General features: G+C 25.8%; 3 protein-coding genes across 9 annotated transcripts in view; all 3 read left to right on the forward strand.

Annotated features, from left to right (window-relative positions):
• Positions 1 to 1,215: 1,215 nt before the first annotated feature.
• On the forward strand, positions 1,216 to 15,656 carry LOC127280777 (uncharacterized). Its single transcript, XM_051304034.1, has 23 exons — positions 1,216 to 1,516; positions 1,638 to 1,744; positions 1,876 to 1,966; positions 2,091 to 2,276; positions 2,355 to 2,424; positions 2,512 to 2,638; positions 6,671 to 6,856; positions 6,963 to 7,031; positions 7,278 to 7,455; positions 7,593 to 7,772; positions 7,897 to 8,054; positions 12,296 to 12,467; positions 12,526 to 12,632; positions 12,755 to 12,845; positions 13,047 to 13,232; positions 13,331 to 13,400; positions 13,562 to 13,688; positions 13,809 to 13,860; positions 13,977 to 14,092; positions 14,330 to 14,398; positions 14,493 to 14,670; positions 14,764 to 14,943; positions 15,019 to 15,656. Exons 1-23 carry the CDS (start codon positions 1,348 to 1,350, stop codon positions 15,186 to 15,188), a joined length of 3,039 nt encoding a protein of 1,012 aa, XP_051159991.1. The 5' UTR covers positions 1,216 to 1,347; the 3' UTR covers positions 15,189 to 15,656.
• Positions 15,657 to 16,088: 432 nt separating this feature from the next.
• On the forward strand, positions 16,089 to 17,258 carry LOC127280782 (cytochrome P450 4C1-like; the record flags this gene model as incomplete). The annotated part of the gene is made up of 5 exons (XM_051304047.1): positions 16,089 to 16,208; positions 16,295 to 16,363; positions 16,427 to 16,604; positions 16,699 to 16,878; positions 16,964 to 17,258. Coding segments are annotated over 5 exons (717 nt in total), but the record flags the coding sequence as incomplete, so codon positions are not given.
• A 3,212-nt stretch (positions 17,259 to 20,470) lies between these two features.
• LOC127281673 (protein tincar) overlaps positions 20,471 to 27,250 on the forward strand; it is a 179,076-nt gene continuing 172,296 nt past the window's right edge. For all 7 annotated transcript variants that reach the window (XM_051305519.1, XM_051305528.1, XM_051305554.1 and 4 more), the window contains exon 1: positions 20,471 to 21,301. The gene's annotated coding sequence lies outside the window, so the exon portion shown is untranslated. The remainder of the gene's footprint in view (positions 21,302 to 27,250) is intronic.

Genomic DNA, 27,250 nt, shown 5'->3' on the forward strand with positions numbered 1-27,250 from the left:
CGGAAAGGGTCGAGAAAAATAAAAGACTACTATATATAAGCTATATCTTGGCAAGGGTAGTTGCTGATGCACACTCAAACGCGCCGTCAGAGTCCTGATGCTTCGTCTCCCGGAATACAGGTACTCAAAACATTTTTCTTCTTTCTCATACACAAACCGTACTCTCTACTCTTTTTCTTCTCTCTCTCTCTCTCTCTTGATTCAGGAATTTTTTTTTCCATTTTCCATCAGAAGTCATGGAAAATAACTTTCAGATTTCCATACGACGGACTTCTATTGGAAAGTGGAACAAATCCCTTGTCGATATATGTATATAGTCCAATCTCTCAAAAAGACTAACGCATCATACATATTTCACCTGAATATGAAAAGCAGAAAAATATATTTCACTACATATATTATTTCAGAAATATTCGATATTATATTTATTAGCCAAATTTCTAAATTTGAATTAGTTGAAAATAATTATGATAGAAAAAATTTATAGAGTACAAAATCGAAAAAATAAAAATTTATTTAAATATTAATTTAAACGATTCTTTCGGTATGAAATATAAATACACGTGGATCACTAATTATAGAAACAAATAATAATCTTAGATAATATTTATATATATATATGTGTGTGTGTGTTAAAATGATAATTATTTAAATTAGCAATGCTTTAAAATCTAAAAATTAATTCCTGGAGTGTCGCTGAGTTCCAAAGTACCGATCGTTGACTCACTTTTTAAATTTCAAGGTTTATCTAATTATAAAGAATATTAGTCAATTATAAAAATAAGAACTAGACAATTTTTTTTTCATAGGCTCAATTTGTGCAAAAAAAAAATGGTATAACTCGATTCTATATTGTATAATAAAATGGTTATAAAAATACTCGATTCTATATCCTATAAAAAAAAAAAATGTTTAAAAAAATACTGTATTTGTAAATATTATTAATTTTGTAACTAGTTATATTATCAAAAATGCATACAAGTATAGTGCGCAAAGTTCAACCTCGAAATGCAAATCAAGTGCAAAAACGAGTTAAACAAGCCCGGTTTTTTTTTCGATGCATACTTATAAATTTTATTGAATATGAGAAAGTGAGTTATGTAAAGTATCAAAATAACCTTTTTTTTTCTATATTACGCTCATATCGTTTTTTTTTAACGCATCTTATAAAAGGTGCGGAGAACTGAATTGAAGATTTCAGATTCATTTCTGATTTTGTTAATAAACTATCTCGTGATATACATTAAATTTTCAATTAATGTTTAATTAATATATAAACAGCAATTTTATTAAAAATATTGTAAAACGATTTTATTTTATTGAAAAAAAATTTATGCGCTTTCAAAAATGTTATTGACAATAATATTGTGTATTTTAGTATGTGTATTTGCAGTGATTTTTGGAATTTTACATTTTTTTGGAAATCAAGAATTACACAATAAAACAAGACACATTAATGGACCATTAATACTTCCTCTCATTGGATGTGGTTATCAATTTATTGGTGATTCTGCGCGTAAGATTTTTTTATTTTATTTTTTAATATACAGTGAAAAAAAAATTTATTTGATTCAAATAATCGATTACTTGAATTTATTATTTAATAAAAATAAAATAATTTTTTTCTTTAAATATAGATTTTATGAAACAACTTATAAAAAATAGTTGTATTTACAAATCACCATTTAAAATGACACTTGGATCTCGTGTATTTATTCTCACTAAGGATCCAGAACAGATAAAAGTAAGAAATTTATACTTTAAAGACTAAAAAAAAATTTAATTTTAAAATTATAAACAAAAATTATAAAAAATAAATTTTCTAATAAATTGTAATTAACTTTGTTTTGCAATTTTTTTTTATTTATGTTCAAGACTATTCTTCAGAGTTCGAAAACAGTTGAGAAAGATTATGTTTATGATTTTGCAAAACCCTGGGTTGGCAATGGATTAGTGACAGCCGAACGTAAGTTAGATATTTGAAAAAAAAATTTTTTAAAAAAATGATAAAAAAATTTCGATAAGAATAAATAAAAGAAATTTTATTTGAAATTTACTAATTTTTTATTACACTTACAAAAACTTTATAGATAAAATATGGCGTAATCATCGAAAACCGATTCAATCAACGTTCAATGCAAAAATTCTACAAACTTTTCTTGCTGTTTTTCAAAGAAATTCAATTTTATTAACAAAAACAATTGAGAATAAACTCAATGGTCCGGAATTTGACATTTCTCCCCATATTGCATTCATGGCTGTCAGTAATATTTGTGGTAATTTGTACTTAATTAATTTTTTTTTTATTTAAATATTTACATTTATTTTGTAATAGTTGCAATTTTTTTTGACAGAAACTTCAATGGGTGTTTCTGTAAAAACACAAAGAGAGGAAGTTGAACAATTTAATGAATTTTCTAAAAGGTAAAGTCCAAATTATTTATTTTTGAAAAAAATTATTTTTTACATGCATTAATTGTAGAAAATTTTAAAAATTACTATTTTTTTTAGGGTATTTAATGTATTGTTTAAACGATTAATTCAGGTGTGGTTACATTCTGATTTTTTATTTAGCATTAGTTCACTTGCAAAAAGTTTTAATAGTTACGTTACATATGTTCACAATTTCACTGATGAGGTAAGTTAATTTTTGTAAATTACATAAAATCATTAAATTAGCGGTAGAAAAAATAAAATTTAGCCTAATTTTTAATTACAGGTTATTAAAAAAAAGAGAGAAATTTTACAAAAAAAAACAAATGAAAATCAAAGTAATAATATTAATTATACAGAAGATAGTCAACAAAAGAGAAAACCAACTTTGGATTTATTATTAGAATTATCGGATAATGAATCCTTCATGGACAATGAACTTCGTGAACAAGTGGTGACATTGATAACTGCAGTAATGATAATTTTTTATTAAATTATAATTTTAGTTATTATTTTTTTATTTTATTTATTTATTCATAGAATTTTTTTTTTTGCGATTTATTTAAAGGGTGCTGATACCACAGGCAGAACAACGGATTTTCTTCTCCTTATGTTGGCACAACATCCAGAAGTCCAGGTGCTAATTATTTAAATATAAACTTGAAGATTATTATTTTAATCGTTAAGTACAAATATTCTTTTAACAATTCTAAAAATAGTAATAGAACTTCATTTTCTTCACTCAGAAGAAAAGTTTTTTTTTTGAACCAAATATTCCTATTTTATTGTATTAACGTTTTTGGTTGATTCAACCAAACGTTTGGTTAACTAGCAAAATGTAGTTGTTTAGAAAAAAATATATTTTTCTGAGTTTTCTTTCTCTTGAATGTCTTTGCTTTAAAAAAATTACATCTATGCTTAATCATTTAAAAAATTTCTTTTCTCTTTCTTTAATATATAAAAAAAAGGTTTTTATGATTATTACAATTTATCGATAATTATATTTAGGAAAAAGTTTATGAGGAAATCTTCAACATTTACGGTTCTGAAGAACCAGAAACAAATCCAGTGAAATATGAAGATTTACATCATTTCATTTATTTAGAACGTGTTATCAAAGAAACAATGAGACTATTTCCAATTGTACCATTACTTGCTCGTTTGGTTTTAGAAGATTTAGAATTAGGTATAAAATAAACACCAAAAAAAAACTTTTTTATTTCTAATATAAAATTATTTTTCTCTAAAAAATAATTTCCAAATCTTATGGAAATTAATTTTATTAAAAAAATTTATTTATTAGGATCAAAAATGATAGTTTTTAATTTCCAGATGGACAAACAGTGCCAAAAGGTTGTTCAGCGGTGATTCTTGTTTTGGCACTACATCGAAATGAACAACTTTGGCCCGATGCATTAAAATTTAATCCCGATAGATTTCTCTCCGAGGAAGTGAATAAACGTCATCCATGTTCCTTTATTCCATTTAGTTTTGGTCCCAGGGATTGTATAGGTATTTGGATTTTTAATTTGTTAAACAGAAAAATTTTCCCTAATCTTTTATTTAATAAATTTAATTTTATTAATTTAAATACATTTTAAAAATAAATTAAAAATTTTTTTCTAAATCCTTTTAGGTCGTGTTTATGCAATGATGTCTATGAAAGTGTTAATAGTAACATTTTTACGAAAATATATTCTGAAAAAGGATAAAATAACAGAAATCAAGGATATTGAATTAAAAGTGGACACAATACTTTTAACTTCTAAACCCATTACGTTAAGAATAGAAAAAAGATGAAAATGTAAAATTATAAAAATAAATAAATAAAATAAAAAATAATTAAGTAATTATAATAATAATAAAATAATATGATAACAATAAATGTAAAAAATGATACTAAAATATTTTCGATGGAATTATTGAATTACCTAATTATATTTTGGAAATTTTAAATCTTCTCATATAGGTATTTTTTGTTATATTTTACAAAAATTTTACTTTATTTTGTCATGGATTTAAAATTTTTATATTATCATTATTTTTAATCTATATTATTTTAATTCAATTTATTTTTTTTTGCTATAGCATTCTTAATTTATTATTTCAACGATTGATTCGAATTTGGTTACATTGGGACATGATATTTAATTTAAGTGAATTGTCAAAAATATTTTATGGCTCCGTTAATTAGATTTACAATTTTACAAATAACGTGAGTTTAAATTTTTTAATTAATATTTTTAATTTTAAACAATTCAGAAACATTCGATATTATATTTATTATCCAGATTTCTAAATTTGAATGAGTTGAAAATAATTAATTTGATAGAAAAAATTTATTTATTTACTTTTATAGAATAGAAAATCGAGAAAATGAAAATTTATTAATTTAAACATTAATTTAAACGATTCTATTATGAAATGTAAACACACGTGTACCACTAATTATTCTATAAAAAAATGGTATATTAAATAAAATGTATAAAAAAATACTGTATTTGTAATTATTATTAATTTTGCAACCTGTTAAGTGCAAAAAAAGTTAAACAAGCCCGGTTTTTTTTTCGATGCATACTTATAAATTTTATTGAATATGAGAAAGTGAATTATGTAAAGTATCTAAATTACTTTTTTTTTCTAAATTACGCTCATACCGTTTTTTTGTTTAACGCATCTTATAAAAGGTGCGGAGAACTGAATTGAAGATTTCAGATTCATTTCTGATTTTGTTAATAAACTATCTCGTGATAGTTAATTAATGTTTAATTAATATATAAAAGGCATTTTATTAAATATTATAAAACTATTTTATTTTATTGAAATATTGTAGAAAAAAACTTATGAGCTTTCAAAAATGTTATTAACAATAATATTGTGTATTTTAGTATGTGTATTTGCAGTGATTTTTGGAATTTTACATTTTTTTGGAAATCAAGAATTACACAATAAAACAAGACACATTAATGGACCATTAATACTTCCTCTCATTGGATGTGGTTATCAATTTATTGGTGATTCTGCGCGTAAGATTTTTTTACTTTATTTTTTAATATACAGTGAAAAAAAATTTATTTTATTCAAATAATCGATTACTTGAATTTATTATTTAACAAAAATAATATAATTTTTTTTTAAATATAGATTTTATGAAACAACTTATAAGAAATAGTTATATTTACAAATCACCATTTAAAATGACACTTGGATCTCGTGTATTTATTCTCACTACGGATCCAGAACAGGCAAAAGTAAGAAATTTATACTTTATGGACTAAAAAAATTTTTAATTTTAAAATTATAAATTTCAATAATTATAAAAAATAAATTTTCTAATAAATTGTAATTGACTTTGTTTTGTAATAATTTTCATTTATTTATGTTCAAGACTATTCTTCGCAGTTCGATTGAGAAAGAGAAATTTTATGATTTTGCAAAACCCTGGGTTGGCAATGGATTAGTGACAGCTGAATGTGAGTTAGATATTTGAAAAAAAATTTAAAAAAAATCATAAAAAAATTTTGATAAGAATAAATAAAAGAAATTTTATTTGAAATTTACTAATTTTTTATTACACTTACAAAAAACTTTATAGATAAAATATGGCGTACCCATCGAAGACCGATTCAATCAACGTTCAATGAAAAAATTCTAAAAACTTTTTTTCCTGTTTTTCAAAGAAATTCAATTTTATTAACAAAAACAATTGAGAATAAACTCAATGGTCCGGAATTTGAAATTTCTCCCCATATTGAATTCATTTCTTTCAGTAATATTTGTGGTAATTTGTAAATCATTATTTTTTTCTTATTTAAATATTTCCATTTATTGTGTAATAATTGTAATTTTTTTTTTTTTTGACAGAAACTTCAGTGGGTGTTTCTGTAAAAACACAAAGAAAGGAAGTTGAACAATTTAATGAATTTTCTAAAAAGTAAAGTCCAAATTATTTATTTTTGAAAAAAATATTTTTTACATGCATTAATTGTAAAAAATTTAAAAAATTACGATCTTTTTATTTTTTTTAGGGCATTTAATGCAATATTTAAACGATTAGTGCAGGTGTGGTTACATTCTGATTTTTTATTTAGCATTAGTTCACTTTCAAAAAGTTTTAATAGGTACGTTACATACGTTCACAATTTCACTAATGAGGTAAGTTAATTTTTGTAAATAACATAAAATCATTAAATTAACGGTAAAAAAAAATAAAATTTAGCCTAATTTTTAATTACAGGTTATTAAAAAAAAGAGAGAAATTTTACAAAAAAAATCAAATGAAAATCAAAGTAATAATATTAATTATACAGAGGATAGTTTTCAAAAGAGAAAACCAACTTTGGATTTATTATTAGAATTATCGGATAATGAAGCCTTCATGGACAATGAACTCCGTGATCATGTGTTGACATTGATAACTGCAGTAATAATAATTTTTTTTATTAAATTATATTATATTTTTAGTTATTATTTTTTTATTTTATTTATTTATTCATAGAAAATTTTTTTTTTTTGCGATTTATTTAAAGGGTACTGATACCACAAGCAGAACATTGGATTTTGTTCTCCTAATGTTGGCACAACATCCTGAAGTCCAGGTGCTAATTATTTAAATATAAACTTAAAGATTATTATTTTAATCGTTAAATACAAATATTCTTTTAAGAATTCTAAAAATAGTAATAGAACTTCTTTTTCTTCACTGAAAAGTTTTGTTTGAACCAAATATTACTTCTATATGTTTAATTCTGTTTAATTCATTTAAAAAAAAAATTCTTTTTTTTTATTTATTATGTAAAGAAATGTTTTTATGATTATTAAAATTTATCGATAATTATATTTAGGAAAAAGTTTATGAGGAAATCTTCAACATTTACGGTTCTGAAGAACCAGAAACAAATCCAGTGAAATATGAAGATTTACATCGTTTCATTTATTTAGAACGTGTTATCAAAGAAACAATGAGACTATTTCCAATTGCACCATTTCTTCCTCGTTTGGCTTCAGAAGATTTAGAATTAGGTATAAAATAAACAATAAATTAAGTGAAAATTTTTTTAATAAAATTATTTTTCTGTAAAAAATAATTTCAAATTTTTATGACATTGTGCAAATTTTATTCCAAAATTTTTTCAAAAATAATCATTTTTAATTTTCAGACGGACAAATAGTGCCAAAAGGTTGTGCAGTGGTAGTTTTAGTTTTGGCAATACATCGAAATGAACAACTTTGGCCCGATGCATTAAAATTTAATCCCGATAGATTTCTCTCTGATGAAGTGAATAAACGTCATCCATGTTCTTTTATTCCATTTAGTTTTGGTCCCAGGGATTGTTTAGGTATTTGGATTTTTAAATTGTGTCAAACAATTTTTTTTGTTTCTCTAATCTGTTATTTGATAAATTTTTATTTTTTAACAATTTAAAAAAAAATAAATTAAATTTTTTTTGAAAATCCTTTTAGGTCGTGTCTATGCAATGATGTCTATGAAAGTGTTAATAGTAACATTTTTACGAAAATATATTTTGAAAAAAGATAAAATAACAGAAATTAAGGATATTGAATTAAAAGTGGACATAGTGCTTTTAAGTTCTAAACCCATTACATTAAGAATAGAAAAAAGATGAAAATATAAAATTATAAAAATAAATAAATAAAATAAAAAGTAATTATGTAATTATAATATTAATAAAATAATATGATAACAATACATTGTAGTTAAATAAATAACAATAAAAGTAAAAATGATACTGAAATATTTTCAATAGAATTAGTGAATTACTTAATTATATATTTTGGAAATATTTTCTTATATATTTTTTGCCAAAACTTTAACGAAATTTTACTTCATTTTGTCAAGGATTTAAAATGTTTATATTATAAAATATTCAAGCGCTGATTTCTTTTTCGAGGTCGTTAACCTTTCTTCTACCTTTAGGATATTTTTACAATATATGTATATATAATGATATAGGTATATACATATAAATAACCCGTATATGATTAAGATAATAATGAGTTTCATGAAAATTATACTTTTCTCGTTCGGGCAAAGAATCGATTGTAATCAAGCGGAGGTCTTTATATATATATATATAGTTACAAAGTCTCTTTAGATCTTTGGAAAATGTTGGGAGAGTTTAGAGTATAGTACATAGTGTAATAGTTAGCGACGAACTGCTACCGCGCGTTTGAACAAGATAACAACCAACGAAGATCAGTTTTGTTACAACCATACTATATATAGGGCTTGTCTAACAACTTTGACCCTCATTATCACACAATTACTTCCTATTTCCAAGTGTGTTGTGAACTATTCGATTGGGCTTTTAAGCAAAATTAAACGCGTCTTTTGTCTCGTCTATAAAAAACTTTTTTTTTATATCACGCTAACTACCAAAACTTTATCTTATCAAAAGTAAATTTTTTTTTCTCTCGATGTCGTACAAGTAAAATTGCTTTTTCAATACTGGAGACTAAACTGATCTTTTTTTTATCCTAGGGAGTATAATGGTATTTATAACCCTATAGAGAGTAAAATAATCATTTTTTACCCTAAGGAACAAAATTGAGTTTTATAATTCTAGAGAGTAAAATAGCCTTTTTTATTCTAGGGATTAAAACGGCGTTTATAACCCTAGAGAAAAAAATAGAATTTTTTTACCCTAGGGAATGAAATTTAGTTTACAACCCTAGATAATAAATTAGTTTTTACCATAGGAATTAAAATGGCGTTTATAATCTTAGAGAGTATAATAGCCTTTCTTATTCTAGGCAGAAAATAGTGTTTTGTAACCCTAGGGAGTAAAATAGTATCTTTAACCCTAGGGAGTAAAATAGCCTTTTTTATTCTAGGGAGAAAAATAGCGTTTTTTACCATAGGGATTAAAATGGCATTTATAACCCTAGAAAGTATAATAGCCTTTTTATTCTAGAGAGAAAATAGTGTTTTGTAACCCTAGGGAATAAAATAGTTTCTTTAATTCTAGGGAGTAAAATGGCGTTAATAATCCTATAGAGTATAATAGCCTTTTTATTCTAGAGAGAAAATAGTGTTTTGTAACCCTAGGGAATAAAATAGTTTCTTTAATTCTAGGGAGTAAAATGGCGTTAATAATCCTATAGAGTATAATAGCCTTTTTATTCTAGAGAGAAAATAGTGTTTTGTAACCCTAGGGAATAAAATAGTTTCTTTAATTCTAGGGAGTAAAATGGCGTTAATAATCCTATAGAGTATAATAGCCTTTTTATTCTAGGCAGAAAATAGTGTTTTGTAACCCTAGGGAGTAAAATAGTATCTTTAACCCTAGGGAGTAAAGTGGCCTTTTTTATCCTAGGGAGAAAAATAGCGTTTTTTAACCCTAGGGAGTAAAATGGCGTTTTTTACCCCTAGGGAGTAGAATAACGCGTATAACCCTAGATATTACAAAACCTAAACGCTGTAATTAAATCGCATTTTTGTCTAATAAAAAATAGTAATTGCAAAAAAAAAAATTCATAAATTCAAAAAAAAAATACTAAATTGAATTTTGAACTAATTACACAAATAAATTACAAATTCAATAATATAATTGCCGTTGACATTATTTGATAATGGATATGACTTGAATAATATGATTACATTTATAAGTTGATGTAATTAAAAGCATGATACCAAAAGAGAGAGATAGAGAGAGAGAGAAAATTGTAATTTTGAATTGCATTTCGCGTTAACAAAATAATGGTTTATGATGAAGAATGCACGTGAGCTCGCATGTCTGATAACTGCTCGCATCCGTAATGAGATTAGTTTAGCTTTGCGTAAATGAACCAACGAATTGGGATCCAGTTTAGCCGTCAAATCTCTTTATCCTGCGGTTTTAGTGGCTTGGAAAATATTTCCCTCCCGACAGGTGCTTTACATTTTTTTTTTTTATAGGGTTACATGGGTATAAAAAATAAAAATTTTTTAGAATACTTAAATTGATCAAATTAGCAAAATTTTTCTAAAAATTTTCATAATAGAATAAATAAAAAAGAAGAGTATATTTTTTTTGATAAGAAAAATAAAGTTTAATTTAAAACTCAGAAAATGGAAAATAAAAAAAGAGGGGGGAGGGAGATGAAAGTGAAAGTGAAAGAAAAAAAAGTGTGATAAGAACAAGAACAGAGATATATATCTTGAGGACGAGTTTAAATTTAAAAAGGAAGGAAGTCATGATGGCATCGGTCTCTCGAAGACTTTTGTCGAGATTAAAAAAGAAATACGGATTTTGTTGAGGCGTAGAATCGTAGAGAGTCAGAGAGATAAGAGGTCAAAAGGGTGGAGAACACTGAGAGTTAAGTTTAAATTCTCTCTCTCTCTCTTTTTTCTTTCCTCTCTGTCTTCAAAAAGGGGGCGTCCCATATCTTTTTTTCTTTGGCTAAAATTAATTACCCATTAACATCTGTTTTTTTTTCAATAAAATTTTCAATTTTATTTTCCAAATGAATATTTCAAATTGTAAGAAAAATAAATTTCTTTTTTATACACAAATAAATTTATATTAAATTCAAATAATCGGTTACTTGAGTATTATCAAATAAATATTTACTTGAACCAAATAATTTAGAAAAAATATTTCAATTTGTAGTTTCTTAATCTTTATGAGTAGAACAAGTTGCCAAATGTAAAAAAGAGCAATCTCACTACGAACATTGTAAATTTTCATAATACGAAAAAAAAATACGAAACTCTTTTCTTGCATAAGGGGTTTTTTTTTTGCATAATCTAACAAAGTGCACGAAGCAATCAAGAGGAAGGTACATTTTATAATAGTAAAATACGATTTTGAATGGCGCTTGTACATTTATAATAATAGAAAAAGCAAAAGTTCAGCCAAAGTGGAACCACTTATCATGTAAAACAACGGGTACGAAGTAGAAATAAGACGAAAGGACAAATAGCTCAGAAGGCTCTTAAAATAAATGGCTCTCGTTCATCTCCCTCCTGATGTTGCTGCAACTGCATCCGCACTTCGTCCCCTGCGAATTTTCTGCTGGATTTAGATTACTCACGTATTCTGTAAATTGAAGTTTTAAAATTTAAATATTTTCAAATTTGTTGACAGAAATTTTCATTTTTTGTCACTATATCATTTTACAAAAAAAAAAATTAAAATTCCATGAAACTCATTATATTTTTTTCAAAATAACTTCCTCATCTTAAAAATGAATAATTAGAAAATTATAATAATTAGTCGCATTTTTATTAGAATTATAAAATCAAAATGAAGAGATTAAAGTTTATTTTTGAAAAAAATTTCGTATAAATTTAAATACATTTTTTTAATAAAACTGACGTCATTAGAGAATAATAATTAAAGAAAAATAATTTAATTGGTATTTGGAAATAAAGATTTTTTTTTATAGATAAAACCATGATTGAATAAAAATCTTTTATTAGATTTTACTTAACATGAAATAGAATCCGGAAAAAAATTCCTAAATGTAAATATTTTTTTCTCTAATGTATTAAACTTTACCATATCATGATGACGTATTGTCACGGTGTTTTTACCAAGTGATGATTTGATAAATAGAAAAAAGATTTCATTTAAATATATATTGAGATAGAAAATTTTCGATAGTCGTATTTTTTATTTCATCAGTATCAGAAGGATGCTGCTGTTAAAAAAATTTTTAGTTAAAGGAAATAAAATTTATATAAATTTATATAAATTTATATAAATAAAATTTATATTTTAACTATAGTAAAATTAATAATATTTTGCGAAAAGTTTAAACAAAAAAAAGTTTCGCGTCTATTAATAAAAAGATACAACGAAGTTTATATAAAAAAAATTATTAAAAAAAAAAAACTCAAAAAAAAGTTGGCAATTAAAAAACAATGGTGCCGTTAATATTATTGAGCGTAATTAGTGTATTATTGGTGTATTATGCAATTTTTCATTTTTCCGGACATAGAGAAATTTACAAGAAAATAGCAAATATTCCTGGACCAAGAGCAATTCCTCTACTTGGAACTGTTTCCCTTTATGTTGGAGACTCTGCACGTAATTATATGAAATAATTATTTTTTAAAATTTTTTCCTATTAATATTTTTTTTTTAGATTTTGCTGAGGAATTATTAAAAATGGGTCAAATTTATACTTCACCATTTCGTGTTATAATTGGAACTCGAGTATTTGTTATCTTTAAAGATCCAGATCAAATAAAAGTAATTGTCCAATTTTTATGAACATAATGTTAAATTTTTTTTTTTGCAAGTTTACAAAATAGCTATATAATAAAATAATAGACAATAAATATAATTTAAAAAAAAATAATTTTTTTTTCAAGACTGTTCTTCATAGTTCTAAGGCAGTTGAAAAAGATTTTGTTTATAAATTCGCTAAACCTTGGCTGGGTAATGGATTAGTGTTAGCTGAACGTAAGTTAAAAATTTGTATAGTAATTAATAATTTTTCTTTAAATTAAATTTTTGATCTTCTGTATTTTTTTTTATAGTAAATTGGACTATTTAGAAAATTTCATTTTTTAAATTATTTTAAAAAATTATTCTTTCTTTTATTTAATAATTTCATTAAATTAAAAATGACCATGTTGTAATGGTAAACATTTTTTTTTTTAGATAAAATATGGCGTGTTCATCGAAGGCTAATACAACCGACTTTTAATCAAAAAGTTTTACAATCTTTTGTTACGATATTTCAAAAAAATGCCCTTTCACTTGTACAGTCTGTCAATGAAAAAATTGACGGGCCCGAATTTGAATTGTCATCCAATATTTTATTCACAACTTTCACTAATATTTGTGGTAATAAAAAAATTCAATATTAAAATTATTTAATTATTTATGTTTACTATTTATTTTTTTAGAAAATTAGAAAAAAAAAATTATTATTTTATTTGCAGAAAGTTCTATGGGTATCGAGGTAGAAACAAAAAGAAATGAAATGCTAAATTATTTTAAAGCAACACAAAGGTGGAATTTTAATTAATAATTTTTATTAAAATTATATATATATAAAAATTAATAACAATAATTTTGAAAAAAATTACTTATAAAAATTATTTATACAATTTTACAAAATTTTACATCTATATTAAAATATTTTAATTCAATTTATTTATTTATTGTTATAGCATTCTTAATTTATTATTTCAACGATTGATTCGAATTTGGTTACATTGGGACAAGATATTTAATTTAAGTGAATTGTCAAAAAAATTTTATGGCTCCATTAATCAGACTCACAATTTTACAGATAACGTGAGTTTCAATTTCTATTGTTTATTTTTTTCCTTTATTTTTTTATTTAAATTTTTATTTATTTATTTAACAAGTTGATGGAACAACATTTCGTTTTTATTGAAAATTTAAATATTTCAGGTAATACGAGAAAAAAAAGAATATTTGCAAAGTATTCCTATTGAAAATAAAGGTAAAAATACTAAATTCTTATAATTTTTTCTTATTTCATAATAAATGTAATAATGAAGTGTTATTAAATTATTATTTTTTTATATTATTACAATTATTGCATTAAAACATTTATAGAAGATGATATAGATAAGAGGAAACCAACTTTGGATTTGCTACTAGAATTATCAGACAATGGAGACAAATTAACTGACCAGGATATTCGAGATCAAGTGCTTACAATGATATTTGCTGTAATTATTTTTTAATTATTATTTTCAATTTAAAGTAAATCTACTTGTATTTTTATAATTAAAATTTTAATCATAATTTTTGGTTTTATTTGTAATTTTTATGTTTTAATAATAATTTCATTACAATTATAATTGTTAATTATATTTTTAATTAAAATTTGTTAATTATAATTATAATAATTATAATAATTAATTATAATTAATTAATTATTATAAATTAATAATAGTTTTTTACAGGGATCGGATACCATTGCTCGAACTACTGAATTTCTTTTTTTTATTCTTGCTCAACATCCTGAAATACAGGTAATTTTTAATAACAATTATAATAACTATTAAATTATTGATAAATAATTAAATTAATTTTCTAAATTATAATATATGAACATTATTATTTTAGGATAGAGTTTACGAGGAAATATTCAACATTTACGGCACTGACGATCCGGAAGAAAATCCAGTTAAAAGTGAAGATTTACAACATTTAGTTTATTTAGAAAGAGCCATTAAGGAGACGATGCGTCTTTTTCCAGCTGCACCAATGGTTGCACGTAAAGTTACTGAAGATCTAGAAATAGGTATATTTTCAATAAAGATACAAATTTTAACTAATTATTTATTATTACATTTTTTTTAAATTTTGTTTAATACATTTTTTTAATTTTTTACAGATGGTTATACAATTCCCAAAGGTTGTGCAGTAGCTGCTTCTATCATTGCTGTTCATCGAAGTGAAAAATTTTGGCCTGATCCATTAAAATTTGATCCAGATCGATTTTTACCTGAAGAAATACATAAACGACATCCGTTAGCTTTTATGCCATTTTTATTTGGTTCCAGAGATTGTATAGGTATATTACCATTTTTTTTTTGTTTTTAAATAATAAATAGATTTTAATTATCAATTTTTCTTTTGAAATTTACAGGTCGAGTATATGCAATGATGCAAATAAAAGTGCTTGCTGCAACTTTTCTGCGAAAATATATTTTAAAGAAGGACAAAATAACGGCAATTAAAGATATGAAACTAAAAACAGATGCTTTACTCAAATTAGCTGATCCTGCATCTGTTCGACTAGAAAAAAGAGTGAAATAATAGAAATAATTTTTTAAATTAAATTTTTAATTAGTTTCCTTTAATTATATAAACGAGACATAACTTTTGACCTAGTGATGCAATTTATCAGAAAAAGTTGATTGAGAGAAAAACAAAGTAAAAATTAATTTTTAATATCATAATAATAAAAGTTTACATAAATCAATTGTATCAGATATCAAAGAAGCAACAAAAAGGTTGCAACAAAAAAAAAATACAATAAATTTAGAAATAAATAAAAGTAAAATAGATAATAAAAAATAAACTAATTAATATTTTTTTCAAATATGATTATACATTGTAGACTTAATAATGCAAAAAATTTCAAAGTAAAATTAAATATTCAAAGTTTTTTATTAATATCATTTACGACATTTACATATCAGAAGGTCATTCGATATTCTCATGTAGCATTATTAAAATGTATGTATTTAATGAATGCAATGTAGTCAATGAAAAACTGATAACTCGAGTAAAAAATTTATTAAAATTCTTTAGCAATAAATTCTTCTCTACAATGTATACTTCGATATACGATAAAATGTATAAAATATGTTTCATTTAAGTATACATTGATATAGAAAATTATCAATAGTCGTGTTTTTAATTCTCCACAACCAGAAGTATTTTGCTCTCAATAAAAATTGTTAATAAAATAATTAACTAATATAATTTTACAGATAATGTGAGTTTTAATTTCTTTTCTTGAATTTTATTTTTAGTTGAATTAAATTGTTATTTACGATTTTTTGATATTTCAGGTAATACGAGAAAAAAAATAATATTTACAAAATGTTCCTATTGAAAGCAGAGGTGAAGAAAAATAATTTTTATAGCTGAAATTTTTTTTTTTTATTTTTTTATAATAATAACATATGTAATAATAAGGTGTAATGGTTCATAGAAAATGACATAGTGAAGAGAAAACCCACTTTACAATTGCTGTTAGAATTATCAGACAATGGAGACAAATTAACTGACCAGGATCTTCGAGAACAAGTGCTTACACTATTATTTGGTGTAATTATTATTTTCACTATTATATTGTTTCTAGTTTAATCATTTTTTATTCTGATAATTAAAATTTGTTTCTTTTTTCTATATAGGGATCGGATACTACAGCAAGAACCATTGAATTTCTTTTTCTTATGCTCGCTCAACATCCAGAAATACAGGTAATTATTTTTTTTTTTTTAAATATAAAATTCAATTTTTATTATATGTAATTATAATTATAGGATAGAGTTTACGAGGAATTATTTAATATTTACGGCGTTGACGATCCGGGAAAAAATCCAGTAAAAAGTGATGATTTACAAAATTTACAATATCTAGAAAGAGTAATTAAGGAGACAATGAGACTATTTCCAGCTGTGCCAATAATTGCACGTGAAGTTACTGAAGATCTAGAAATAGGTGTAATTTTCAATAATGAGAAAAATTTTAACTCATTATTTATTTATTACACTTTTTTTTAAATTTTGTTTAATACATTTTTAATTTTTTACAGATGGTTATACAATTCCCAAAGGTTGTGCAGTAGCTGCTTCTATCATTGTGCTTCATCGAGATGAAAAATATTGGCCTGATCCATTAAAATTTGATCCAGATCGATTTTTACCAGATGAAATACATAAACGTCATCCGTTAGCTTATATGCCATTTTTAATTGGTTCCAGAGATTGTATAGGTATATTTTTTCAAAAACAAAAAAATTAAAGGAAATTAAAATTTAATTTTAATTTCAAAATTTTCCACTAATCTTCAATTTTCAGGTCGAGTATATGCATTAATGTCAATAAAAGTGATTGCAGCAACTTTTCTGCGGAAGTATATTTTAAAAAAGGACAAAATCACGCCAATTAAGGATATGAAACTTAAACCAGACGTTTTGCTTAAATTAGCTGAGCCTTCAACTTTTCGACTTGAAAAACGAGTAAAATAACTTTCTTATATTTAAGATAACACATTATTTTTCTAATTTATTCTAAAATTTAGAATATATAAATTTTTTTGCTATTGTTTGTTTTGTCATCTCATTGAGTTTATTATTAAAAATTATGATTACTATTTTACTTGTTATTGCTTTCTATTGCTTGGCTGTTATTTTAAAAAAATTTAAGAAAAAACTATAAGCAAATGATTTATGACATCATTTTCTTTCAAAAAAAAAAATATAGTTTTCAATTTTGTCGTAAAAAAAAAGAAAATAATATGATTCTTTTTGGCCTAGAGATTGCGAGAAGAAAACTAATAAACACTCATATTTCATTAATTTTACGATTTAAAATTCCTCCTGAGAGTTTATATTTGAATTTCACTGCGTTGAAAATTTCTCATGATTTTCTGAGTATTTTCACCCTTCTTTAACAAGCTGAAATACAAAACTCGGAGAGTTTATGTTACACCCTCGTAAAAGTCATAAAATAGGTCCCTGTGACGAAAAAATAAGATTAACTTATTTCAACTTTTCTCTTGTGACATTCATAAAGAGAAAGAGAGACATCAGGTCAACATTTTTTTTTTTCATTAATTTTCATTATAATTTGATAATTAAATTAAAAATATATCTCATTTTTGTGTTTTATAATTTTATTTCTTTTTTTACATTTTATTTATAGCAATAAATTTTATTTTAAATTTATTTCTTAATAATGTAAAAATCAAACATAGAAATTGTTATGCAAATACATAGTTGCAAAAAAAAGCTTCGGTATTGACGATAAAAGTTGATCAACTTTATGATCAGTTATGCTATAAAGCAATCAACTCATGAAGTTGGGGGAGGGGGATGAAAAATTACAAAAATTCCGCTTATGGCTTATGAGCCTGTTGACATTACTAAAATATGTATAAAATATTGGAATACAATTTATTCTTCTGTTTTTTAAAAAAGAGTTTATTCATTTTTGCTTTTTTATGATTTAATCCTATATAATAAAAATCATCGTATGAAAGTAATAAAATTGAATCTATAGTACACATATGTATAATAAATAAATAACTATATAGTAAATAAAAATTTAAAAAAAATTTAAATTAACCTTCTGGTTTATGTGCTTAGAACTAGATCAAAGGCATAGCATTATTTTATATGTATAGTCATGGATATTGAACAACCCCTCTTTCTCTCTATTATGTGTGTGGTCCCCCTTAATAGTGCATTACCTGTAAATGGTTTCAATAGAAGCAGGGGTGTATATCCTATCCGTTTAATATTTTGGATTATATTAAAGGTTCATATTGGAATCTATGGGTGACGCAAGGATATCGATTTGTGTATATGTTCATTACCCTTCACATATATCGTCAAATTAATAGGCTTGTCACAGTGTCATCTTTACCGTGAAATTCCAAGTTTATCCCTTCACACATGAGTCAATTATATTTAAAGATAACTGTCAAATACATCGTTTTTTAAAATTTACAAAAATTCCATTTTTTTTAAATTTTGAAGTTTATTTTGTTTTCATTTTGAAGTTTATTAGAAAAATTTTTTATTTTGTTAAAATTAAATTATTTAGTACTATTTTTTAAATGTTAATTGAAACTAATTTAAAGATCCATTGAACCTACTTTGAACCTACAGAGAACCTAAATTAGACCTACACAGAAGCTACAAAAGAACCTACATTAAACTTGCATTGGACCTATTTTGAGCCTATGTGGGTCCTAAATTGTATCTACTTCGACCTATATTGAACCTATTTTGAACTATATAGAACTTACAATTGAACTAAGTAGAACCTACAGTAGACCTATATTTAATTACCTACCTTCATTGAACCTTATTGGACCTACATAGAATCTACAATTGACCTACGCAGAACCTATAGTAGACCTACGTAGAACTTACAATTGACCTATATAGAACCTACAATAGACCTACGTAGAACCTACAATTGTCCTACGTAGAACCTACAGTAGACCTAAATTTTATTACCTACTTTCACTGAACCTTATGGGACTTACGTAGAATCTACAAATGACCTATGCAGAACCTATAGTAGACCTACGTAGAATCTACAATTGACCTTCGTAGAACCTACAATAGACCTACGTAGAACCTAAAATAGACCTACGTAGGACCTACAATTGACCTACGTAGAACCTACAATAGACCTACGTACAACCTAAAATAGACCTACGTAGGACCTACAATTAACCTACGTAGAACCTACAATAGACCTACGTAGAACCTATAATAGTCGTACGTAGAACCTACAGTTGACCTACATTTAATTACCTACCTTTATTGAACCTTATTGGACCTACATAGAATCTACAATTGACCAACGCAGAACCTATAGTAGACCTACGTAGAACTTACAATTGACTTATGTAGAACCTACAATAGACCTACGTAGAACCTACAATTGTCCTACGTAGAACCTACAGTAGACCTACATTTTTTACCTACCTTTACTGAACCTTATGGGACCTAAGTAGAATCTATAATTGATCTACGCAGAACCTATAGTAGACCTACGTAGGACCTACAATTGACCTTCGTAGAACCTACAATAGACCTATACGTAGAACCTAAAATAGACCTACGTAGAACCTACAATAGACCAACATTAAACCTACATTGAACCTCTGTGAACCTACATTTCACCCTTATTGAACCTACATTGGACTAAAGGTAAGGCCTACTTTATTACCCTCTAAAATTAACCTTTATAAATTAAAAATCACCTTATCTTCTATTAAAAAAAATAACTAAAATTTTCATTTAATCATTCGTAATCTAAACGACATAGATTGATGTCCTGTCGTGTAAAAAAAAAATTTTCTTTTCCCCTCAAGAAAATGACTATTTTTAAAGAATCCCTCTTTCGTCGGAAACTTTTTTTTGAGCGCGCAATATTTTATCAATAAGTCCTCATTATCATGAAGTTTAAAAACATGTGAAAAAATGTTGAGTGTTATTTTTAGACATAATGAGTATATCCTATCGTAATGCTCTACATATTATATAAAAAAAAAGAAGAGTCTTTTTTAATGTATAGTAAAAAGGGCTTCTGCTTCTCTTCCGGTTATTTTAGAACGTGACTCTCTTTTCTCTCTCTCTCATTCTCTAACTCAACGGGGTTAAATATTGAGGATTCAAAGGGGTTAGAAAAAGGTCTGAGAACCCCTGGGTTGAGAACCGATATTTGAAGAGAAGAGAGAAAGAGAGAGAGAGAGAGAGGAGTGGGTGGTCAAGTATAGGCGAATGAGATGTGGGATTGCGCACTGATGATGCGCGTGGCTCGCACTACTCCCGACTTGTTCGCAGAGCGAGCGTGGTTGCCCAACAAGGCGCATCTCTTCTTCAAATATTCCGCTCGGCCTTAATTCCCGCCGTCCTTCAAAAATCAACAAAAAAAAAAAAATAATCGTTTACTAATTACCGCGAAATTTTTTTCCACTCCCCACGTGTCGTGGAAAAATTATCTCCCCCCACTTCAAAATAGTAAATTTTTTTTCAGGTCAAAATAAGACCTTTTTTTTGACAAATTTTATTTTGATTTTCTTTTTCAAACCTTAATTATTTAATTCTTTAATTTGCTGTATTTTTAAACAAATTTGTTTTTTTTTGTTTAAAAGAGGCGCAGTAAATAGTGCAAAAAATTTTCGATGATTTATGATGTAGATTATTGAAAAATAATAATAAGACATTTTTCACCGTACAGAGCGACCTTGGATGTGTTGAAATTGAATTTAGGAAGAGGAAAGAAAAAAGAAAAGGTTGTGACCGCAAAACCAGGTAGTAGATCCAATTACTTTGTGTGGAACCTTGGGGTCGCGTTTGCTATTGTTGACATTGTTCTAAATAAGGGGGGCACGTGAATTTCATCAAGACGATATAGGCGTTTCATTTTTGTGGAAGAGGATTTAAAGATAACAACAAAGTCGTTGAAGAAAGTTCGCGAGTGACGTGTTTAATTTGTGAAATTCGTGTGGTGCTATCAAAAAATTTTTTTTTTAAATTTAAATTGCAATTTTGAACCGATTTTTTTTTTGTCTTTTAAGTGATTATCAAGAAGTGTTTTTACCCTACAAAAGTGACATTGAATTTTGTGAATCTTCATCGATCAACTTCATCAATATTTTTCGAGAATATTTCGGTGAGTTTTTGAAATAACTTTTTAATATTTTTTGAATATTTATACATTTTTTGGTTTAAAATTTTTTTAGAATTTTTTACACTGATCTATAAGATGCAATGCTATTAAATTTACCTAAAATTTGATTATAAAATAGCGTTGCATAATGATAATAATAATTTGTGTTTATGATTTTGTGTCCAAATAATAATTTGCAGAGGTCAAAATAATGCTCTCTACAAATTAGTTTTATGGATATTTTGCAAGCTATTAAAATAAAATCCCAATGTTTTTATTTTAATCTTGATAATAAATTAATAGCGTTGCAATTTTATTTGTAGATTAATTTAGAATTATTCTTATTTAATATTAGTTTTAGAAATTTTAATTTTAAGAATATTACTTTTAAGAATATATTAATTTTATAGAAAAATGTTAATTTTAAGAATGTTAGTTTTTTTTCAAGATAATATTTTTTGCAAATATTTTTTTTATCTGCAAAAAAAAGTTGCAGATAAATGCAAATTTATCGATTGAAATTACAATTTATCTGACAATTCCATTGTTCTATAACACAATTACCATATAAGCGGGCAATTCAAGTTCTAACACTGTGACTTTCCTGTGTTTGTAAGGATTCGATCTTGATATTAAACGAGAGGAAGGATATAATGTATTATTAGAGAATTATATTAGATTTGAAATAATATTGTTAGTCGTGTATATGTATATATCGGGTTTTATTTGATTCTTTATAACGGTATTTTACACGCTTGTGAACAAAATCTATTTACATGATATATTTTTTCCTTTCTTTTTTTTTTTTTAAAAAAATACGTTCATGAAATTCTGTCTTGATCAAGTTATATGAGACTTGATGTTGTATATATTTTTCTGCATTGCACTCTAAAGGTGTTAAGATCTTATTTTCGTTGCTTCAGGGTACATCAACTTGTTTCCAGAAGGTGGATGTTTTTTTTTTGCCCATCTCGTGTTTATATAAAGTTATTTTATATATAAATTTCTCTCGCTGACAATAATTTACTCTGGAGAATTTGTTTTGATTTTGATATCATCAAAGGCTTTTGATTGGATATTATTTTCTTTTTGATATCAAATTATATTGTTGATATATTTATTATTATTATTATTATTATTATTTATTAATATTTATTAATATTTATTAATATTTATTGATATTTATTAATATTTATTAATATTCTTATTTTTTATTAGTAGTAGCATACGGTACTGATTCTACAAATTGTTGTCTGACCGCAAATTTCCTTTACTATTGATATTAAAAAAATAATTTTTAAAGTCTGACTTAAATTTTATCTTTACTACTTATTCTAAAAAATTATTTTGGCCATTTTTGTCTGTTTCATACTGTCTTTTACTACTTGTAATAAAATTTGAATAATTTGGAAATTTATACCTGGTTCTAATTGACTTTTACTACTGATTACAACTGCCTTTTACTACGGATACTAAAATTTGAATTTAAAAAATACACTAAATTTTTGTCTGACTGCAACTTTCTTCTACTACTAATTCTGATATCACAAATTTGGTTATCTTTCTTAAATTAAATTTTTTTAAATTTTTCGCTTCTTCAAACAAATCTCAATTTACAGGCGATAATTTTTGACGCAAATATATAGACTGTCAAACGCCTTATATAATTGATATAATAGAACTTCATTTTGTGCGCCAAAAAAAAAGAAAGTTTCAATAGCCCATAGAAAAATTTGCATATGATTCTATCCACTTATACGAAATGAATCGCAAAAGTTCAAAAAGATTTTAGATATTATAATTAATGATCAAAATTCGAGCTCTCTTTTAATAAGCCCAGGCACATGACATGTGGTTAATTAAGACCCAATTGGGCGAGCGAACGTGTGTGTGAAACGAATATATTCGCCTAACAATGAATTAGCGTTAATCTTATTACAAGAGGAGGGGATATATTATTGATTACACTGACGATACAAGAGACTTATTATATTCTACAGAGAGGATTTTTTTTTAGGACCATAAATGACGTTTTTTTTACAAATATTGTGCACAATCATTTCCTTGTTCTCTTATCCTTCGATTAACCTTCACATTGCTATCATTGCACATTGAGTCATTTTTTTTCTCATCACAAAAACATATTTGCTGGAAAAAAAATATTTTATGTACACTTTGATATGTTTTCGTAGAAATATTTTATTACACACATATATTTTTCAAAAAAATTTGAAAAAAACCAAATTTTGCATGAATTAACCAAATATCCAAACATTTTGTTGTATCAAAAAATAAATTTGGGTCAATAAAATTATTTCTTTTTTCGAAAAATTTATTAAAATAAACCCAAAACGTTTATTTAGGTCGAATAAATATTTTATTGTATTAAATAAATATTTCCTTAAATCAAATATTTATTTGAATCAAATAAATATTGTCATGGTACTTTATTGAAACGAAAACGATTGTCTATATAAATTTTTGATATCGAGTTGATGGTTTCTTATGAATATATTTTTTTTTTTATCGATATATAAAAAGAGAGACTTTTTTTCGCGCCCCCCCCCCTTCTCTTCTACCATCACTTTAGACAAGCTTGTCCAAGTGCACTCACTGCACTTGACTTGAAGCTTAACATATTGTTCTTTTTATTTCATTTTTTTTCTTCTTCTATTTTTCTTAAATCCCCTTTATTCCAAGCCAGGTGGAAACTCATGTCTGCTATCAGGATTGTGTAAATATTTTGAAAGCGGTAAAACAAAAGCTTAGAGAAAATTCTCCTCTCGGGGTTTAGTTTTCCATTGAAACGTCAATATACATATATATAAGAGCTAATATGTGAGTGTGTGTTATCTTGAAAATTTTCCCCAATTTTTCTCTTTTTTGTTCGCTATAATTTTTTCCTTATATTTATATATATTTATCTTTTATATTTTTAATTTATTTAATTTTGTTAATAATTGCAAAATTTTGTAATATAATTTTATTTTATTTTTTGCGAATTTGAGAGAACAAGAAAAAAAAATTGGAACAATTCGTAACAATTCGCAACGAATTTTCTTTACGAGAGACAGAGGTCTGTTTCCCATAAATTTAGCGGACACGAAGGAAAGGGTCGACGTTATTTTCCCTCGGTATTATATAGTAAGCCCTCGATTTCTCGTATACGATATATACACCACATAGTCTACTCTCGCAATCGTTTTAGACTCCATACTGGAGAACCCTTAACTTCGTCAAGTGGCAGCTCTCTCTCTTTTTTTTTTGCAGATTCGTTTCAAAAGCCCCCCCATGCGCTTTTGGTTTTGTACGAAAAATTCAACGTATATTTTCATTTTCCAAACAATTTTTCCCATTTTCATAAAAATTTCCATATAGAGGTCCTTAAAAAATCCTTGCACTAATAATTCTGTTTCAATAAAAAAAAGATAATAAAAAATGCTAATAAATATTAATTATAATATTATTAATATTAATAATAATACTAATAATACTAATAATACTAATAATAATAATAATAATAATAATAATAATAATAATAATAAAAACAAGAAAATTTAAGGAAAATTATTTACAGTAATCTAAAAATATAGAAAAGGAGTTGAAAAAACTGATTTAAATCTTGAGGTAGGATAAAATATATTTCCGGGTAAAAGGAGAAATTTTTCATGGTCGCTTTTGATGTCAGTTCACGCGAAATTATTCATATTGATGTGGCAGCGAAAAAGCTGAAGAAAAAGTGATTCGAATTGTAAAAAAAAAATTTATATATATGCTTGAGGGCAAAAATCCGCGACGAAACTCGATTCGAGCGTGTATACATATATTTCCGTCGATTTTACGTCATACAACCCATTTAAAACGACTGGTCCAACAAAAGCGGGAGCAATAAAAAAAAAAAAAAAAAAAAATTTTAAGCGTCATGCACGTGCGTATAAAATTATCCCCATATTTTTGAATTTAATGATTTCATTTCAATATTAGCTTTTGAACTTAAAAACTTTAATCACATGCTGTTAACCAGCATTTTCAAATGGAAAAAATAACTCGGATAATACCATTAATATACATATATTTATAGTGTCTCGCGTATATTTCTCCATATATAAAATTTTTAACGCTTTCGTAAATTTGGATTTTATATTTTTTGCACGGAAGAAAAATTATTATTATTATTATTGCACGTAGAGAATAAAATTGAAAATAAAAATTTTAATAATTTTGAATGTTCCCGTGTAGAAATTGCCTGACCAGGGCCATAGTAGGGAATGAAACGCTGATCAGGGGCAAATTAGGGCGAAAATGTATTTCCTAATCAGGGCCACATCAGGCGCGCCTATTCCCTAATAGGACAGCCTGATCCGGCCCCAATTTGGGGTAAAATTTCTGCACTGGTTACTTTCACAACAATAATTAGAAAATAATAATAACAAATTATTATCTCGAATCAAATTTATTTTTTTTTTTTTAATTATCTACTTGTATCAATTAAATCAAATATATCGTGTATGTATTTATATATCTTGGAAAATGAATTTTTAAGATTTTAAAAGTCCGAGGTTGAAAGTACCCTCAACTTAAAGATCAAAAGGAAGTGCATTGTGTAGAAAATGGAAAGCTTGTGGAAAGGCGATAGTCTCGTGTTTTATTCAGAGCCTCTTGCTCGTCCTTTGTTTTCAAAGAAGGTAGTTTCGAGTAAAAGTAGGTAGTTCTTCACTAAACGAGCATTAAACTTGTCAATGACGAAGACGTCGCATTTATGATATCGCGTGTGACAAAAAAAAAAAGGTGTGAATTTTTTTTTTTTTACTCTCTTTTTTTTCTCGTTACATTTTTTTTTTTTTAAACTCGATCATGCGGTTATATGGAACATAAGTCATAGACTTGTGTTCATGAATAGAAATAGCCGTGTCACCCGAAGGAGTCATATTTCTTCGCAGCTCGTCGAGACTCTTCATCTTCTTCTTCTTTTTTTTTCTCGCAATAGTGATCATCTAGGCAGAGAGACAAAACTACTACATGAACTTCAAGCTGTTATTTTACACTTGAAATTAGATTGAACATTATTTTGCATAGCGTAGATTTATTTTCGTTCATGGAAAAAAAAATATTTATCTGGATCAGCGATATATTTCTCTAGAATAGAGAAAACTTTCACTGTTTTAGTGAAACATATCGCTGTTTCAGGTAAATTTTTTTTTCCTGTTTATAGTGTAGAAATTGCCCTACCAGGGCCCTAGTAGGGAATGAAACGCCACACCTGATCAGAGCCAAAATGTATTTCCTAATCAGGGCCACATCAGGCGTGGGGTTTCATTCCCTAATAGGGCAGTCGGATTTGGCCCCGGTCTGGGCCCTGAAAAAATTTCTGCACAGGTAGGAGTTGAATATTTATTTTTTTAATTTTTTTCTGAAAATTTCACTTTAATTATTAAAAAAAATAAGATAAATTTATAAAATTATCAGTTTGTTTTCAATTTTATTTTGAGCTTTTAAGATTCCGCGACTGGAAATCTTGGATAAGTGGATAATGTTTGAGAAGTGCGTTATATTTACCATTATGGGTGCTTGGAAGCTGCAGATATCTATTTTGTACTAAAGGGTTCGGTCGTCCGGTTGAAAATTGATGATTTCTCGCACGCGTGGTTACCGCCTGTTATCCGTGAATCCCATTCGTCTATACACATATAAATACATATATATATATATATATATGTATACCTATAGACGATTCGTATATTCCCCCAGGGTTATACCCTCTGGGATCAAAGGTCTAGAAAGAGAAATGAAAAAAGGGGTAATTTTTGCCATATTTCTTCAAGATCGCTGGAGGTCACAAATATCATACGTTTTGAATATATATATATATTCTACATAGCAATATTATAGGTGTCGCGGTCATTGATACGCAGTGACTTGCTCTCATATTTATGCGGTCGATTTCAATATTTT

The sequence above is a fragment of the Leptopilina boulardi genome, unplaced genomic scaffold (genome assembly GCF_019393585.1).
Source record: "Leptopilina boulardi isolate dan_hultmark-lab unplaced genomic scaffold, ZJU_Lbou_2.1 LbouV2_112, whole genome shotgun sequence".
NCBI lineage: Eukaryota > Metazoa > Arthropoda > Insecta > Hymenoptera > Figitidae > Leptopilina > Leptopilina boulardi.

Coding starts and splice junctions, on each gene's coding strand:
- LOC127280777 (XM_051304034.1), top strand. CDS start 1,348: ATGTTATTGACAATAATATTGTGTATTTTAGTATGTGTATTTGCAGTG. Junction 2,425..2,511: donor TTTAATGAATTTTCTAAAAG/GTAAAGTCCAAA, acceptor TATTTTTTTTAG/GGTATTTAATGTATTGTTTA. Junction 7,773..7,896: donor TGGTCCCAGGGATTGTTTAG/GTATTTGGATTT, acceptor AAATCCTTTTAG/GTCGTGTCTATGCAATGATG.